This window comes from Mesoplodon mirus (genome assembly GCF_964341445.2).
Source record: "Mesoplodon mirus genome assembly, chromosome: 2".
Taxonomy (NCBI): domain Eukaryota; kingdom Metazoa; phylum Chordata; class Mammalia; order Artiodactyla; family Ziphiidae; genus Mesoplodon; species Mesoplodon mirus.
Window position 1 is genome coordinate 44,036,383 of NC_138977.1, and position 18,573 is coordinate 44,054,955.

Here is an 18,573-nt window from a genome sequence, read left to right on the forward strand (position 1 = left end):
CACAAAAGAGACTATTAAAAGCCTAAGCACAGGGACTTTGCTGGTGGCACAGTGGTTAAGGATCCGCCTGCCAATGCAGGGGACACGGGATCGAGCCCTGGTCCGGGAAGATCCCACATGCCACAGAGCAACTAAGCCCATGCGCCACAACTACTGGGCCTGTGCTCTAGAGCCTGCGAGCCACAACTACTGAGCCCGCATGCCACAACTACTGAAGCCTCCATGCCTAGAGCTCACACTCCGCAACAAGAGAGGCCACCCAATGAGAAGCCCACACACCACAATGGAGAGTAGCCCCCGCTCGCTGCAACCAAAGCCCGTGCACAGAAATGAAGACCCAACGCAGCCATAAATTAAATAATTAATTTTTTTTTTTTAAGCCTAAGCACATACTCATCCTACTTCTGGAAAAATAACTCAAAACACACGTCCTACTGATCATGACTCAGTGGCATCACTTTTTTTGTACACAAAGAATAGACAGGCCATTAATATTCAGTAGGAGAGACTCTGTTATGCAGGCCAGAGAATGAAGAAGTGGATCATAACCAGAGAAGAAAACCAGTGATGCATAATCCCACTCCCTAGAAAAATAGTCCTGACAACATTCATTAAGTAAAATATTTTACTATATTATGTGTAAGTCATTTTAGTACTAATATCTTAATGATTCCAGAATGAATATTAAAATTTAGACTAACCACTGACCATCTCATTCAAAAGACAATACTTAAGTATGTAAAAAGCTCCAGCCAGCCTGAACAATGGCCCAGCCACAAGAAAATTAAGGAAAATAAGTAAATACAGCAATTAGGCAAGCGAAGGAGTGTGCTAGAAACCTCTCTTCCAGGAAACCAAAGTAGAAATAGAAGAATGTTGAGGGTGATAATGATTAGTTACTAAGAAAACTGCATAAAGATTTGGTTTGCTACCCTCTGATCTGTTACACTAAAGGCTACAAATTTCCTAATCTAAAAAAAAAAAAAAAAAAAAAAAAATTCAACGTTTCTCTACCTAGAAAATGATCACCTCTGATATCACAGACTAGTCAGAGGGGTTTCCCAAAGTAATGATCATATGTTCCTTCACACAGAGCATTAAGGAAATGAGACCCCCTTCTTGCTAATCTCTCATTCTCTTAGATTCTGGCTGTCACGTTAAACCTTGGTACTTATCAGCCACTCAAGAGAAAGCCATAGCCACTTGATCATTTCCAACATTATTACTTTCTTAAGATTAGCTACTCAGAGCACATACTTTAGGCCTCTTCAGCTTGTTCTCTCTGTCCTACAGTAGTAGCTTTCTTAAAGATGCCATGGGTCAAGGGAACTTAGGCTAGAATATTTCTGAGAGTCATACCTAATAAAAAGAGCAATGTAGTACGCACAAAACAAAGATGCACTGTTCCTGTAATCATAACAAAAATAAAACAGGCAAGAAATCCAAAAATAAATCTGGTTGTATTTTTTTCATCCATCTAGATAATATTGTACCTACATTATCATCAAATATATCTACCTATTTTAATTTCTATAAAGGGACACAACTTGAAAAACAGTGCCAATCTGCTCCTAAATATCAACTGAACAGCAGGATATGTCAAATCTGGTTGCTATCCAATTGTTTTACAGTAATTTTTTTTTTTTTTTTTTTTTTTTTTGCGGTACGCGGTCCTCTCACTGTTGTCCTCTCCTGTTGCGGAGCACAGGCTCCAGACACGCAGGCTCAGCAGCCATGGCTCACAGGCCCAGCCACTCCACAGCATGCGGGATCTTCCCGGACCGGGGCACGAACCCGTGTCCCCTGCATCGGCAGGCGGACTGTCAACCACTGCGCCACCAGGGAAGCCCTACAGTAAATTTTTACTGGCCTTCTGACTGCTGTTCAGTTCAAAAACTCAATCTCCTACAAATGTACTGAATACCTATCATGAGTACAGCACTGCAAGAGATATAAGATGACCATAAGCCAAACCTTAAAGGAGCTTTTAATCTTGCAGTAGAGGAAACTTTTTATTAGACATTTTCTTGAAATAGAACAAAGCTGTGTAAAATAAGTGCAATATGAGCAAGAGTTGCTACACAGGGCATCAAAGGAAGGCATAATTACACTCATTTGGTTGCGAACAGGGTCTCATGGAAAAATAAAGCTTGCAAATAACTAACTGTATTTTAAATGTATTCTGCAAGATCCAATTTCAACAGGATTGGGGAGGCAGGTGTCTGCATTCTAAGCAAATGTAACAACATAAGCTGAAAAACAGGAATGAGAAAGCATCAGAGAAGTGCAGAAGATATCAAGTACATATACAATAGTGATATACACCTAGGGTTGGAGTGAGAGATTAAGGCTGGAGAGGGGCTTGGGGTCACATTACAGAGGACCTTGAATCCCAGAGTAATGAGTCTGCATTTCACTTGGTTAGGCAAATAAGAGGGTGACATAATCAGAAGTCCACTTCAGAGACAATAAATTTGAAGGAATACAAGTGTTGATTTGGTGAGTAAAGAGCCTAAAAGGGGAGGGATAGTCCACACAAGAACGTACTTCTTTAAGAAGTATTAGGGACCCAAACTAGAGCTGACAGCACTGGAAACAAAAGTAACGTTCCTCACACGTATCATGGTTAAATTTTCTATCCGTAAACTCACTCAGATAAAGTATAACCATACCCTTCCTCATATATTCTTTACAAATAAAAACTTGAAAAACAAGAAAGTTTCTTTACTTCAAGATACCCGCTAAAATACATATATTATAAATGAGTCACTTGGAGAACACAAGTTACTAAAATGACAAAAGCAGCAACTAAGGCCGTACATCCTTTGAAATTAAATAGTACTCTGAAATGCCACACAATTTTATTTGAGCACCCATCCCCTACCTTAAGGCTACCACATAAGGCAACTTCTTAGAAACGACTTTTTCCCAATGATTAAGAAATAATTTTATACCGTGGAATAAAAAATAAATTGCTACCCTATATTGAAGTTTGCCAAAAAATTCAAATGCATGACAATCAAACACAATCCTTTCATTACAGTCTCAATCCTAAAACTGTTCATCATTATCCCTCCTTTCTCATGCTCCTCTCTTATCAGCAGGAGAAGTAAAATTCAGTTATATAGACAGAATCAGAGAATGCTAAAATGGAAAAAGATGTTACAGGTTCATCTTTACCCACTTCATTTTTTTCCTTGAGGAAACTGAGGTCAAACTGTCACAATGTGTGGACAATGCTTTTTGCACAGGGATGTTCTTTACTTTCTATTTATAATGTCAAAAACTGGAAATAAGTTCAACAAAAAATTGTATTGGATTGGTAGACTATGGTATATTGATGATTCTGAAAAATTCTGATTTTGAAGAACTTTAATTATATGTAAATGTTCACAATATTAAAAAAAAAAGATCCCACATGCAGCAGAGCAACTAAGCCCGTGCACAACTACTAAGCCTACACACCCTCAACTACTGAAGCCCGCACACCTAGAGCTCAGCAACAAGAGAAGCCAGAAGCCACCACAATGAGAAGCCTGTGCACCACAACAAAGAGTAGCCCCCGCTCGCCGCAACTAGAGAAAGCCCACGCACAGCAATGAAGACCCAATGCAGGCAAAAAACATAAAAAAATAAATAATAAAAAAAATTTTTTAATTAAAAATAAAGTAAATGCAAAAAAGTTTTTAAAAAAAGTCACAATGTGAGTTAGTGGCATTAACAGGGATTAGCAGCTGGCCCGACTCCAAGTTTTGCCTTTTTTTTTAATAGTTGCCTCCAAGAAGGCATCATTTCAAAATTTAATATAATGCTAAAATAGGAAAACTAGTAGCAACAATTGTTTCACATTTTAAAATAATATCCATTGCAAAGTGCCTCTCCAAAGGTTACGTCCCAAACTATGCCCTTAACGTTACTGGAATTCTAAGACCAACCCAAAATTCCAAAAACAAAATCCCTCTGTGGAAAGGCCCGACAACCACTTTCCTACAGAGTTTTGAAACTTAGCAGAAATGTGCTGACTGAGCTCCTTTGTAAAGATGATACACACAGACAGAGAATCTCCAAATTAACTAAGTGCCCAACTATTTAAAACGGCTCAGTCATTAACCACTCAGTGTCCCAACTGAGTCCCCTAAAAATAGTGGCTTGTGGGTACATAAATGGTTCACCAGATGCATGCAGGATAAAAAATCAGGGAATGAGCAGTCTCAAGCCTTTGCTGATGAAACCTTATGCAGCACTGAAATTGCCATTCAGACTCTTCATGTCAGAATTCCAGATCAAGGTTTTAATCATTTTGATAGCCACCAAACGTGTTCTAATAAATGTGTATGTTCTACTTTAAGCTTTGACCAAAAAAAAAAAAAAAAAAAAAAAAGGAGAGAAGGGGTGAAAGAGAACCCCAGATAATACACAAGATTAGTAAAGAACACTAAAGAAGATCAGGAATCAATGTAAGAACAGACATCAATTCTACCTTCTAGTATGTTCCTTAGTACTAACAACATTAATTTTCTATTTATCCCTCCTGCAGACTCCATAATGGAAAGATACTAACAAGTATTAATTTATTTCCATTATTTTTAAAATAACCAAAGACAACTTTTCCAATTTACTCAGCACTAACCACACAAAGTTGACTACAGCTAAAAGCAAAGAAATTTGACATACCAGTGCAAGGTAGCCCCTTTATTGGAGATAAATGTATAGTTTCCACTACATACTTTTGAAGTGTTGAAAACTGGGAATTGTTTTAGTGTCAGTATCTTGTCCTTGAATAAAACTGTCACCTCTAGAGAAAACATATCAGCAGACAATCAAATTTACATCTTAGGCGCTATCCCTACAATGATAACATAGACAACCCAAAAGAGAAGCATCTGTTAATAAGATTCTATGTAATATCCTTTGCTGCAAATTACTTTCATATTATTATGAAAGCATATGCTGTTATCAAGGTCAAAATTCTATACAGCTGATTGAAACATAAAAATTTTATGTGACTGAATGCCATATAATAATTATCTAATCAAAATGATTCAGATTTTTTACAAACATAACTGTGAAACTTAATTCAGGATAAATGTAATACCTAATCTAAAAGCAAGTTACTACAATGCCAGAATCAGATTTCACTGAAAACTTGTAACTAAATCTGAACCTAAAACTAACCCATATTGACTGAGGGATTAGGCATGCACTGTTAGGTACAGTCACAAATTATCTTGTCAATATCACACATTGCCTATTGATCTTCATAATAGGCATTAACTATGCATTACAGAAAAGGAAACAATGTTTCCTGATAGTTTAATCCAACAACAACAAAAAATTCCTGGACAGGAAGTAAGGATACAGAGATAAATAAATAAGACCCTGTCCTCAAAAAGCTCTCCATCCAAAAAAGGCTGTCGAAATCAACTGTAGAATATAAAACAATTTCACAATTGCACGTAAAAATACTTTTCTTCTTTTAACTCACCACCTTTGCTAAATAAAGAAAAATATGTCAATAGAGAAAGATGACTTAAGGGGGCATCGACATTATTCTTTCTTTGCTGTTTCAAGAAAGCTAATTTAAACAACACTTTGCCTGAAACAAACTTGTCTTGAAACGTTGTCTTCGCCAAAGTAGAAAATTCAGGTTCCCCAGACATAAGTAGAAGACCTTTGAGAGGACAAGAACTAAAGAGCCCTCCACTGGTGCTTCTTAATTTGCAAATTAGGTCTATTAAATTCTATTAAAGAATTCTGGTTAAAAAGAAGTCAAAAATCATTTCCTTTGAAAAGTATTTGAATGTCCATGATACAGTGAGGCAAATTTTATGACACAAAAAGCAATTAATACAGAGTCCTTTCAGCCTCAAGAATTTTACTATCTGCTAGGGGCCTTGAGACAGGAACAGTAATTAACTGCCCTAGTGTTTCCAAGTGCTTACATAATTGTATCTCAAGACAAAAGATTAAATGTGATAAGGGGAAAAAAGCAAACAGCTACAAATGTCCGCAGGAAGAAGGGAGTGATCATAGCCAGCAGTTAGGAAGCTAGGATTAGACAGTCACAAGCAGAGTGAAAGGCAAACAGAAGATTCAATCACAGAGCAAGGAGGAGAGGAGCACACTGTGGCTGGAGCAAAAAGCATTACTAGGAAATAACCACAGCTAAGACTCAGAAGGCAGGTGAATGACTGAGCATGGTCAATCATGAATGCCTGGCCCAAAAATGTGACCAAGTAAGATGACTTCTCAGCAGCACAACTGTTTCCTCCCTCCCCTTCACTCCTGAGTTTCAAGGCATCAGATTCTCCCGGTATTCCTTTGCCTCTCTGGCAGCTCCTTTTCAGTCTTTTTCAGTCTTTGCCTACTCTAAATCACCAGTTCTCAAGGCACTGTTCCTGGAGCAGCAGTATCTGCATTGATGAGCAAGTTGGTAGAAATGCAAATTACATGATCCGCCCAGATATACAAAATCAAACTTTGGAGGTCAGGCTCTGCAATCTGTGTTTTGCCAAGCCCTAGCAAGCCCTCCAAATAAATGATTCTGGTAAACTCTAATGTCTGAGGCCAATGTTTCACAGGTGTCCTTCATGAGAGCCTTCCCCTTCTCATTCTACACCCTCTCCCTACACCAATCCTCTCCCCGGCTTAAAATAACAGCCAAATGCTCACCAATCAGAAGTACGTATCTCTAAGTCCAAACACCTTTGCTGAGTATTGGACAATATATTCAACTTCTCACTTGACATGTATTTCCCCTCTCAGATATCTCAACTAAGCATGTCTGGAATTACTGGATATCCTCCCAACACCCCCAAACCTGTTCCTTCTCTACTCTTCCCCATCTCAATAAATAGCACCTCCTTCATCTAAGAAGTACATAAGCAAGTCATTCTTCACACTTCCTACAACACCCACCTCCATCCAATCCAAAACCAGGTCTTCCCATTCAAGCATCAGTAACATTAGGCTCCATCCCCACTGCCATCATCTTAACTAATCATCTAATTTGTATACCTCTTAAACAGTCTCTATAGAGCAAACACCATGATCTTACGAAAATACAAATCAGAGCGTGTCACGGCCCTAATTTAAATCCTTCAGTAGCTTCCCATTGCATTTTCAGACAAAATCCAAAATCCCCAACATGGCATACAAAGACCTGGATCCTGGTCCTCTCCAAAACCACCTTGGGTCCTTCTTCCATGTGATTCATCCATGATAGTCCATAGCTCTGGACATAATTCACTTCCTGAAACTCTTCCCCACATAGGAATTTCTCTCTTCATGACATACTCCATACCACGCCACCTTCATACCTCTGCCTTTACTTAACTCTCCTCATACTTCAGATTTCTGCTAAAATGTCAAAAAAAAAGCCTTCCTTCATCCTCCAATACAAATTGAATCAGTTATTCTCTCATAAAACCCTATGCTTTCTTCTCACGACAATTATCAAAATTGTTAACTACATTAAGCTGATTAATTCTGTTTAACATTTACCTTCTACACTAGACTGTAAGTTCCATAATGCCAGAGAAATACCTGTTTTGTTCTCTGCTGTATAAATAGCACCTAGTACAGAGCCTGGCATTTAAAAAAAAAAAAAGGCATTTAATAGTTAGGGAATAGTAACAGTTGCTGATATCTTTACTAAATCCTCCCCTCTGCTTTGTTATCTCTCAAGAACTTTTACTTACATGTTACTGGGTAGCCACAGATAATTCCTGCAAATGAGATACCATGCTTAAAGATTCTTACTGATTTATCCTGCAAGATCAGATGTACCTTACTACCTTCCTGTAAAATTAACAATAAGAATTGACACCTAGCCTAAATTCACCCTACTCTAAGCAGTTAACTCTGAGAGCTACTGAGCTTTTACAGAACTCTGTAGTAAATTTCTGGCCTCCAATTACTGACAGTGCCAACAACCCCCATGCCCATGTCAGAAAGTCCTATGCATCCAATCATATTCAAAATACCACTCCTATCCAGTCCCATAACCTCATGATTAGACTATGTCAACAAATTTTTGATGGTGTCCTGCTTTCTATGCTCCCCATAAGTCCACTTTTCTTTTTTTTTTTTTAATTTATTTTTTTTGCGGTACGTAGGCCTCTCACTGCTGTGGCCTCTCCCGTTGCAGAGCACAGGCTCTGGACGCGCAGGCTCAGCGGCCATGGCTCACGGGCCCAGCCGCTCCGCGGCATGTGGGATCTTCCCGGACCGGGGCACAAACCCGTGTCCCCTGCATCGGCAGGCGGACTCTCAACCACTGCGCCACCAGGGAAGCCCAGTCCACTTTTCACCAGACACTTAGGGGAAAAAGTTTCCTACTTGACAACCCACTCCTCCCATTATCAATCAACAGTAAATTCTTCTGACTAGCACTGAAGGTATACAGAGGCATATGATCCAAAAGCAGTCCTACATTTTAGTAAAAACTTGGACGGTTACATTGAATTATATGTGCTTGACAATTTGACAGTGTTTCAAGGTAAAATTCACATATAGCTCTACCTCACTTCTACAGCCGATGTTGAAATTCCACTCTTGAAACTAAATTGTTTGCGAGGAAAACCATAAAAATGGCCCACTGTGATATCAGTCCTCTCAACTTTGAGCAAGAACTAAAAAGGTACAAGTTGTCAGCATTTTCAAACATCTATATACTTAACTAGAAAGAGATTATGATACAAAGTGTATAATATTTCAGAAAGGAAACTACACCAATAGTTTAGTTATAACATACAACATAAGTATACCCCTGAGAATGTGGGTTTTTTAAATATATATAATATATAAAACATGTATGTGCATGTAAATATATACATACATACACATACCTATACATACATACATATAGTTTATCCTCATTATTTGGAGAGTTCATATTTGTAAACTTGCTTACTTGCTAAAATTTATTTGTATCCCCGAAATCAATAAAATATCCCAAAATCAATACAATGGCACTTTCATAGTTATTTGCAGACATGCGCATAGTGCTGAAAATTTTAAGCCAGCTGGAATCAACAAGGTATTGCTCTGCCTTGTTTCAGCTCTCACTGCTATAAACAAGGGCCCTTTTCAAGGTCTATGTAGTGTCATGTTTTTCTCACTTTTGTGTTTTTTATTGGTGATTTTGTTGTTTAAAATAGCCCCCAAGCACAGTGCCAAAGTGTTGCCCATCTAGCGTTTCTTAGTGCAAGAAGGCTATGATGTCCCTTACAGAGAAAATCTGTGCATTCACTAAGCTTCATTTAGGCATGAGTTACAGTACTGTTGACCATTAGTTCAATGTTAACAAGTCAACAGTATATATTAAACAAGGTGTCTTTAAACAGAAACACACATAAAACAAGGTTATACAGTGACTGGTTGACAAAAATGCTGTAAACACAGGCTTGCGGTACCCTGACACTATTTCCCCTAGGAACAATGATTCAGTATTTGCTAAATCACTGGTCACAGCGACTTTATAGAACGTGACTACTGTGAATAATGAGAATCAAGTATGTATTTGAAGAGAGGGGCGGCAGCACTCACACCAGGTTTATTGAAGACTAAAGACACTGCAGAGGTCATTCTGAGCAAGCTGCCTATATTTGCAGTAGCATGGCAAAAACACCTCAGGACACAGCATCTACAGGGTCTTGCCTCTATTTAAACAACACTGACACAACGCAAAAATGTAAAATCAACTAAGTTTGTTTTTTGATCTGTCGTTGCTTCTACCCTTTTCCCACTCAGTGGTACACCTCTCCCCAATTCAGGTACTCTAAACTCTACAGTAACGCCTTTTCACAAGCACTTGCCCTAATCTTACAATTGGGCAAATGTATCTGTAAATTATTGAATGATCATTCTTGAATGTAAACCACGTTTGTGCTTAAACATCTTATCTAAATTGTAGCATTACTTATTTGGAAAGAAGAGATGATATTAAGCATATGAAATAACAATATGTTGTCAGGATCAAAAAGTAAACCGAATAGAGATAATTTCGGTTGTGCACGTGCTGAAAATAGAAGAAATACACAAGGAACAAAGCCTAGGCCTCAGCCTTCCCTCTGGGGAAGGCCAAAAGCCTAGTTCCAGGAGCTGGGGTGTTGGGTTGGGGAAGTGCCATCTTCCAAAAGAGTTTGTTCAACGCTTGCTTCCCCCTAGCACTTGATTACGGATTTTTCCAAAAGAAATGACAAATGTATGGCAAAAGTAAGTGGAACACTCTAACAGTGACATTAGTGACTGAAACATTTTTTTAATTTGTGTGTGTGTGTGTGTGCTTGAGCACTCCCCTTTTGAAATTCATTTGTATTTCCATTTTCCAAAATTACTTCTTTTTTATTGAAAATGGTTTGCTCAGGGTAATGACAGGACATGCGTGGAGCAGCGGAAGAAGCTACCAAAGTCTAACCTGATGAAATGTCAATGATTTCTTATTAAGTAAAAGACCCATCTGGGATTCAGTGAAATGAAGTGAGTAATATTATTCAAGCCACCCTTTAGTTACTACAACAATTCAAAAACAGAAGTACAGCATGTGAGTTAACAGCCATGTCTTCTTAAAACCTATAGCTTAATCTACAACTCAAACACTTGAAGTTAACGTATAATAAAGAACTAGAACTTTTACAGCATGGTAAATCTGTCTATCAACACCAATTACCATATATACATTCATTATTTGACAAGCTAAAGATCCTCCTCCCACCTAAGGTTCAGCTAGGCTCATTATTAGGGGCAATGGCTTGCAAAACAATGACATCCATCCTGAATAATTCAAGATTTCTTTCTCTTTAGAATATTGTATAGACAAAAATCTTCAGGTTTTTCTTTTGTACTAATTTGCTATTGTTTATGGCATTTCAAAAAACACAAGTGGAATCTCAGTCTACTGTCTCCAAACCACATCAACAACTGACCCTCAGAGAACCAAAACTACTGTCTTTGATTTCTTCTCTCTTAATCTTGAAACTCAGAAGGGCAAATTATCAAAAAATTATTTCTTGAGAAATTTTTAAGTATTTTTGTAATATCATTCTGTAGTTAAAAACTCAAAAGTCAGTGAAGCATGCAATAAAACAAGAGTATTTCTTACAAGCCAATTATACAAGAAATACAAAACTAAAAGTGTAGGATTTTTTTTTAACGGAGCAAACTTTTTTGTAAGCAGACTCTCAACTGTTGACATAGTCTGATAAAGATAATGAAGGATCGAACACAAAACTTCTCAAGTGAAAGTTAACCTGCTTTCATATCGTCTTCTAAAGCCTTATCAAAGAAGACACACCGAAAGGGTGTGACTAGCACCCTGCCTGATAGAGAAGATTCTAAAAAACAAAGATAAGTGGACTTCAAGTTTACCTGCTCCCCCAAAGCAACCTACTAACTGAATTTGGGGCAAAGTATCACCTCCATCACGCGCACGCACAGAAATAAATTGTTTTTCAACTGATGACTGAGCAGGAGCAAACCCAGGCTGAACGAACACCCGGGGCTGCGGAGTCCTGTGCCCTGCGTCGCGAGTGGTGAGGCCAACGCTTGACACCCCACTGAGCCACAGCGGGGAAAGAAGAGCCCCAATCCTGCTCGATCTGACCCTCTAATGAGTCACTGGTCCAATCATGACACCGCAGCACTCGCTAAGACGTTTCCTATTTATTTCTTTGCGTCAAGAAGCACTGAAAATGACAAACTCGTACTGAAAGAACTGTGCACGGGTCAGAGCTGCCGGCGGCGAGAAAAGCAGACTTAAGAGCGAGAGCCCGAGCTACTCTAAAAGCCCCCGCTGGCCCGGCAGAGGAGGCAGAAGGGGTTAGAGTGAGCCGGGAGGGCGAGGAGACAAGCGGGCGAGGACCTGGAGAAGCTACCGCCACACCCCAGCCCTCCCTCACCTGCCGGCCCGAGCCTCCCCGGGCGCCCGTACCTTCGGCCAGTGACTCCTCCAGGGTGACCTGGTAGCGGCCGACCGCGAACACCCGGACCCCCACGGACGAGCTACCAGAGCCGGCCCCGGCCCCGCCGGCCCCGCCACCCGCCGCTCCACCGCCGCCGCCGCCGCCCTCCGACTTGGGCATTCGAGAGAACTTCTTCATGGTCCCGCCGGCGCGCTGGAGGGCGCGGGGCGCGCGCAAGGGCGAGCGAGAGGGTGAGTGCCCGGTCCGGCACGCGGCCGGGCGTCCGCGAGGGGTCGCCGCCCCTCGCTCGTCCGAGCGTCCGAGAGCGCTACGGCCTGCCGAGCCTCACATTCCGCGCGCGCCGAGCGCACTGCCCCGGCCCCGCCGCCCGCTCCGCGGCTCCGCTGCAGCTGCCGGGCTCCCGCAGAGGGCGGTGAGGGGGGCGGGGACAGGGCGGGGCGCGAGGGGGCGGGCCCGAGTGCGAGGGCGACGCGGCCGCCTCCGCCAGTGCCCCGGGCGCCCTCGCAGCCGCACCAGGACGGACCGCGAGCCCCGGAGGAGGGCGCAATGGAGGGAGATGGCGAAGGGGGCGGGGCGACCGGCCCCTCCGCGGAGTGGGCTGGTCCGCTCAGGCCGCACACTCTCTGGACAGCATCCCGCGGCACCGCTGCCGCCCCAGCCGAACCCGCGCCGCCCGCCACTCGAGGCCGTTGGCGGCGCGGCGCCCCTGCCGACCGCTCACTGAGGCTAGGCGCCCCGCGCAGGCGCGTGGCCTGCGCCGCCGGAAGTGACGGTTCCGGCTCTTGTCACGTGGAGGGGGGATGGGGGAGGCGATGGGGGGGGTTGGGGACGAGAACGAGGTCCGGAATCCCGGGTCTGGGGTCCTGGCCGGGAGGGTTCAGGCCTGGCTCCTGGGGTCCTGGCTTCGAGCAGGGAGGTGGCCCGGGGACCGGTTTTCGCGCTGGCTGTGCGCGGTGTCTGTCATCTCGGCCAGGAGTTGGTATGTCACTCTGGGGGCTTAAAAATGCCAGCAACTTAACCCCCGCTAACGGACTTCTCGCTGCATTTCTAAGCTGGTTCTCCAGAGCTTCTCCCCTGAGAATCTTCTTCCGCCCGCCCACCCCGAGCGTGGGAGGTGGGAGCAGCGCGGAACTGGAGCGGATTCCAGTAACCCAACTTCTAAAGCCGTGGTGTCGCACTCTAACAGACGCTTGTGCTAGGGAGAGTTTTGCGGTTTATAAATGATTTAGGAGTACTTTCAGAATCTCGTGTGTGCTGTGCAATAGCCCTGTGAAGTATTCAGAGCAGGTATTAAGTCCGTTAGGGACTTTTCATCACCTTTGGCCAAGAGTGCTTAACGGACTCGCCCAAGGTCACATGGCTGGCTTGTGATAGAACTGTGACTACAAGGGCCATCCTTTGATACTTAGTTTCATACTTCGGGCCATCCGGAAAAAGTAGGTTAGGGTCAGATGGTTGAAAAATGGCAGATTTAGGACTTTGGAAGCAAAACCAGCCATTGGTTCCCCCTTCCTCCTTTAACAAAGAGATTTGCCCATTTAAAAAAAAAAAAAAAAAAAGACCCGTTTGCATCCATTTCATAAACTGCAGGAATCTCAACGCCTGCGGGGTGAGGCAGGCAAAGTGAACGTGGTGTTAAGATGTTCTGGGTGGTAGGGAATGGGAAATCATTGAGCGTATGTAAAGAAAGAAACCGATTCTCAAATCCAGCCTGCTTTCCCCCCCGTATGAATACAGGCCCACTGTGGCCAAAGGTTCCATTTCTTAAGAGAAGCCAAAAATCTGGATTTTTTTCTAATATGGCACTTTCCAAATTTTTTAAATATAGGCCAAATAAATTGTGCTTGTGGGACTCCAGTCTGAACCTTCTATGAAAGTAGATGATGTGGTTATATCCCCACCCCTGTTTCTTGATCCAGCTTTTTAATGAGATACGGGCAGAAACGTTAGAAAATGTGCTTAGGCAAAAGACTTTGGGCTTAAAATCTTCCATTTTTTTCTTCCCCTCTGCTATTTCAAGAGAAGCTATTTCTGACAACATTAAAACAGTGCTCTGGATTTGGGCATCTTTGCTGCATAACCCACTAAGCTAAAATTCTTCGTCCAGAGACCTGACTTTTAAAAGTCCAGCTCAATGGAAGTCAGATATGTCAGATCATTGATGTGCTGTGACAATTGGGGATTTCCATTCAGAAATAAACGGACCATTCTCCTTACTGTGGGGATTCACTGTGGAGTCTCATTCCTACAGTATTTGAATTATATTTTTTCAAGCCAAATAACTGAGAAATTTAGTCATTTCATACAATCTAAACTGCAATCAGCCTAACATACAAAGTTGAGGCCTAATACATATTCATCGGATGACAACACAAGAGTAAATGAAGTCTCCTGTGATCAGTTTGGGAGCCAATTTACCACAATTGCTGTGGTTTAAAAAAAAAAAAAAAAACTTCTGTGTACCCAAATAACCTGACTTCTGATATGGAAGTTGATCATTAATTTAAGGCATAGATCCTCTCTCAAAAATTATGAGTAACACTAAGCAATGTGTTCTTTAATTTTTCATCAAGCACATAATAAAAATTTGAATATTGTTTGATCTTCTCAGAATGTTAACTCCACAATATTCTATGACAAACATGTTACTAATAAGAATGCAAAAACATTGTATTACTAATAAGAAGAATGCCAAGCATTTACAAACACTATCAAAAGATGTTGATATTAACTGTCAGATTGTATCCTCCTAGCACCTTTGTGAGTCAAAATTGTGTCCATAAACTGATTTGTAGGCAGAAAATGAGATACTAATCAGTGGAAAAACTATATTGAGAATTCTAGTCTTTTAGTTTTGCACTCATTTCACTTTTGTTTCCTGTTGGAAATTAAAATCTCTAGAAGAAAAAGTATGGATAATGTACATTCTGATCATCTTAAACACTGTCATTGAGGTGACTTACAGTAAGAACACAGATATAGAATAGTTTGATAGAGATTAAAAGTTAAAATTACATTTCAGGGGTTTTTTTTTTTTCAATATAAACGTCAACCTTTCTAATGTTTACAGCTGTACTGTGATTAAAATTGTTGGAAACTAGCCACATAATAAAGACTTTTATTTAAAGCAGATTGTTTCAGTTTACAAGGTTTCATGTTACAATATACTGATAAAGTCAGCAGATCATCGTAGCCAACTAAATGATTCTGAGCTCCTCAAACAGGAAGGAATTTGACAATGGTGAGGAGGAGGGAGGATTATTGTTATATTTTTGTCTTCTACTGGAAAGCTATAAACCTTCTTGTTACTTTGACCCTCATCTTTTTTGCACTAAGGTGGCTCTCAAAGACATATGTGAAGTAAGAATGACTGACATGGATCAAAGTATGCTTATCCCAAAAGGCTTATTCCAGTGCCATAATTACCTTTACAAATCATCTCTTCCAATTCCTGATTGATCACTTTTCCTCAGGAGTCAATGTTTTCCTTTGATGATGTGTCTTCAATCATTATTAGCCTCATTATGTTTTACTAGAAGGAAAAATTATCCTCCCTGCCTAACAGAATTACATCATACCTAGTTAAACGCCCATATCTTTGCTTTCCAAAAAAGTAAAAGTCCTGAAGTCCATTAAAAGAATATATATATCCATTTAAAAAGTTTTTTTAAAAAATATCACTGATATTTGAATCCTCTGTTAAAACTACTCAACGTCATTACTATGCCTGTAAAAAATGTATATACATCAAAGAAAAATCAATCTGATAGTATACTTTAAAATACCAAGATGCTCAAAAATACTCTTAATAAGAGAAATAACTCATTTGACTTAAAATACTTTTCTGTGATAGAATTTTTCCTGTAACTTGACCATGCTTTTTAAAAAGACTGCAAAGGGCTTCCCTGGTGGCGCAGTGGTTGAGAATCTGCCTGCTAATGCAGGGGACACGGGTTCGAGCCCTGGTTTGGGAGGATCCCACATGCCATGCCGCGGAGCAACTAGGCCCGTGAGCCACAAGTACTGAGCCTGTGCGCCTGGAGCCTGTGCCCCTCAACAAGAGAGACCGCGATGGTGAGAGGCCTGCGCACCGTGATGAAGAGTGGCCCCCGCTTGCCACAGCTAGAGAAAGCCCTCGCACAGAAACGAAGACCCAACACAGCAAAGATAAATTAATTAATTAATAAACTCCTACCCCCAACAGCTTCTTTAAAAAAAGAAAAAACTGCAAGAATGACCATCATTAAAAAATCTACAAACAATAAATGCTGGAGAGGGTGTGGAGAAAAGGGAACCCTCTTGCACTGTTGGTGGGAATGTAAATTAATACAACCACTATAGAGAACAGTATGGAGGTTCCTTAAAAAACTAAAAATAGAACTACCATATGACCCAGCATATACCCTGAGAAAACATAATTCAAAAAGAGTCATGTACCACAATGTTCACTGCAGCACTATTTACAATAGCCAGGACATGGAAGCAACCTAAGTGTCCATCAACAGATGAATGGATAAAGAAGACATGGCACATATATACAATGGAATATTGCTCACCCATAAAAAGAAACGAAATTGAGTTATTTTTAGTGAGGTGGATAGACCTAGAGACTGTCATACTGAGTGAAGTAAGTCAGAAAGAGAAAAACAAATACCATATGCTAACACATAACACACATATATATCTTAAAAAAAAATGTTCTGATGAACCTAGGGGCAGGACAGGAATAAAGACGCAGATGTAGAAAATGGACTTGAGGACACAGGGAGGGGGAAGGGTAAGCTGGGACGAAGTGAGAAAGTAGCATTGACACATATACACTACCAAGTGTAGAATAGATAGCTAGTGGGAAGCAGCTGCATCGCACAAGGAGATCAGCTCGGTGCTTTGTGACCACCTGGGGTGGGATAGGGAGGGTGGGAGGGAGATGCAAGAGGGAGGGGATATGGGGATATATGTATATGTATAGCTGATTCACTTTGTTATGCAACAGAAACTAACACAACATTGTAAAGCAATTATACTCCATAAAGATGTTAAAAAAAAAAGAAAAGAAATAGAAGCATAGAGAAATAAAGGCTCCTGCCCAAGATCAATCAGATAATAAAGGTCAAAACCATGATTAGATCTTTTTTTGCCTCCACATTCTTAACCCATGCTCTATACTGCTATATTATAATAAACAATGTTTAACTAGTAAACAACTTTTGATATAAAAAAATAATTTAAAAGACTGCAAGAGGTAGGCAACTTCACCACCAAGAGAGGTACTTTGATCCCTGACCCTGCTGAATTGGTGGCGAGGGGAGAGTCCACCAGGTATACAGCACCTTAGCCTCACACCTCATGACAGGAATATCTTCCTGCCTCAAGAAGCATTTGTCCTAGAAGGGGATTACAGTCACATCCCTGGATATGCTCCTGCCCTCCCTCTTCTTGTTAGCCTTTGCATCTCCCTGCTATGGCCAAGCTACTCCCTGCTCCCAGTTACATTCATATAAAACTTAGCAGAGCGTAAAATAAGAACTAATTCTTATTGGGCACTTGCAATGTACCAGCGCTCTTCAAAAATAGCAATGTACCAGTGCTATTAACTCAGTAAATCTTCGTGACCACACTATGAAATAACATTTTAGACCATTACTCTCACTTTGCAGATGAGAATACTGATTCACAGAGAGATAGGTTACATACCCAAGGTCTGTCTTGTGACTTGTAGCAGGTTTCAAAACCAGGTAGTTTGACTTTATAGCTCATGCTCTTAACCCACTACACCATGGAGACTTTCCTTGAAAACACACAATAAACAATATGATTGCTGCAGTTTAAGGTGATAAGGTACCTTCCTATGCTCTTTGGTCACATCACTCACCAAATTTGAGTGTGCTGCTAGGGTTCAGGGAACCCTACTGTGATAAGTGAGATTAATTTCTGATTAACCAGGTATATTTAAAATTTAACAAATAGTTGCTGAATATCTGCAATGGGTAAAGCACTGTGGATGGGGGTGGGTAACTAGGAGATGCAAAGTTGAATAAGACAAGATTTCAGAGTTTATACTCTTGCGGGGTGGGGGAGACATGTACACAACCACATAATAGAGGCAGGGAAGAAAGACTGATAGTGGAGATAGAGTTGACTGTAAGCTCTGGACAGAAATGATGAGCTCTAAGGTTATGCAATGATGATATGTTGCCTTCAAATCTCCTCCTGACAGTGTGGTTGATGTTATGATCTTCAAAACTTCTGGGAACAGAAAAGCAGCTCTTCTGGGTTTGGAAGCGGGTGAGCAGTTCCCATGGAAAGATATTGAATCCTGTCCCCATGTGTTGAACTGATGCTGAGTCTCTCTACTTACACAATATTCACACATACTCAGGCAAAACTCTATTCAAGTTACTGTAGAGGGACAGAGAGAAAGAAAGTGTTGAAGCTAAAGTCAGCTTTTGCTTCAGTCCCTTATCAAGATTCACATCTTGTTTTATCCGGACTTCTGCCAACTGTGGTAGAGACTATTTATTGAACCTGTATGATGTGCTAAATAGTGTATGAACCAATATACAATAAGAACCCATGCAGTGTGATAACGTCATGGAATTTCAAGCTGGAAGGCAATATAATTACTGGAGAAACTGAAGGAGGAACAGGA

General features: G+C 41.0%; 1 protein-coding gene across 2 annotated transcripts in view; it reads right to left on the minus strand.

The window, feature by feature from the left end:
• Positions 1–12,318, minus strand: part of BMP2K (BMP2 inducible kinase) — a 126,907-nt gene extending 114,589 nt beyond the window's left edge. Inside the window, exon 1 of one of the 2 annotated variants that reach the window (XM_082611656.1) lies at positions 11,933–12,318. In XM_082611656.1, the coding sequence (XP_082467782.1) occupies positions 11,933–12,101 (169 nt within the window). In that variant the 5' untranslated portion in view covers positions 12,102–12,318. The remainder of the gene's footprint in view (positions 1–11,932) is intronic. The other variant, XM_082611657.1, reaches the window with a different exon arrangement.
• Between the last annotated feature and the right edge of the window lie 6,255 nt (positions 12,319–18,573).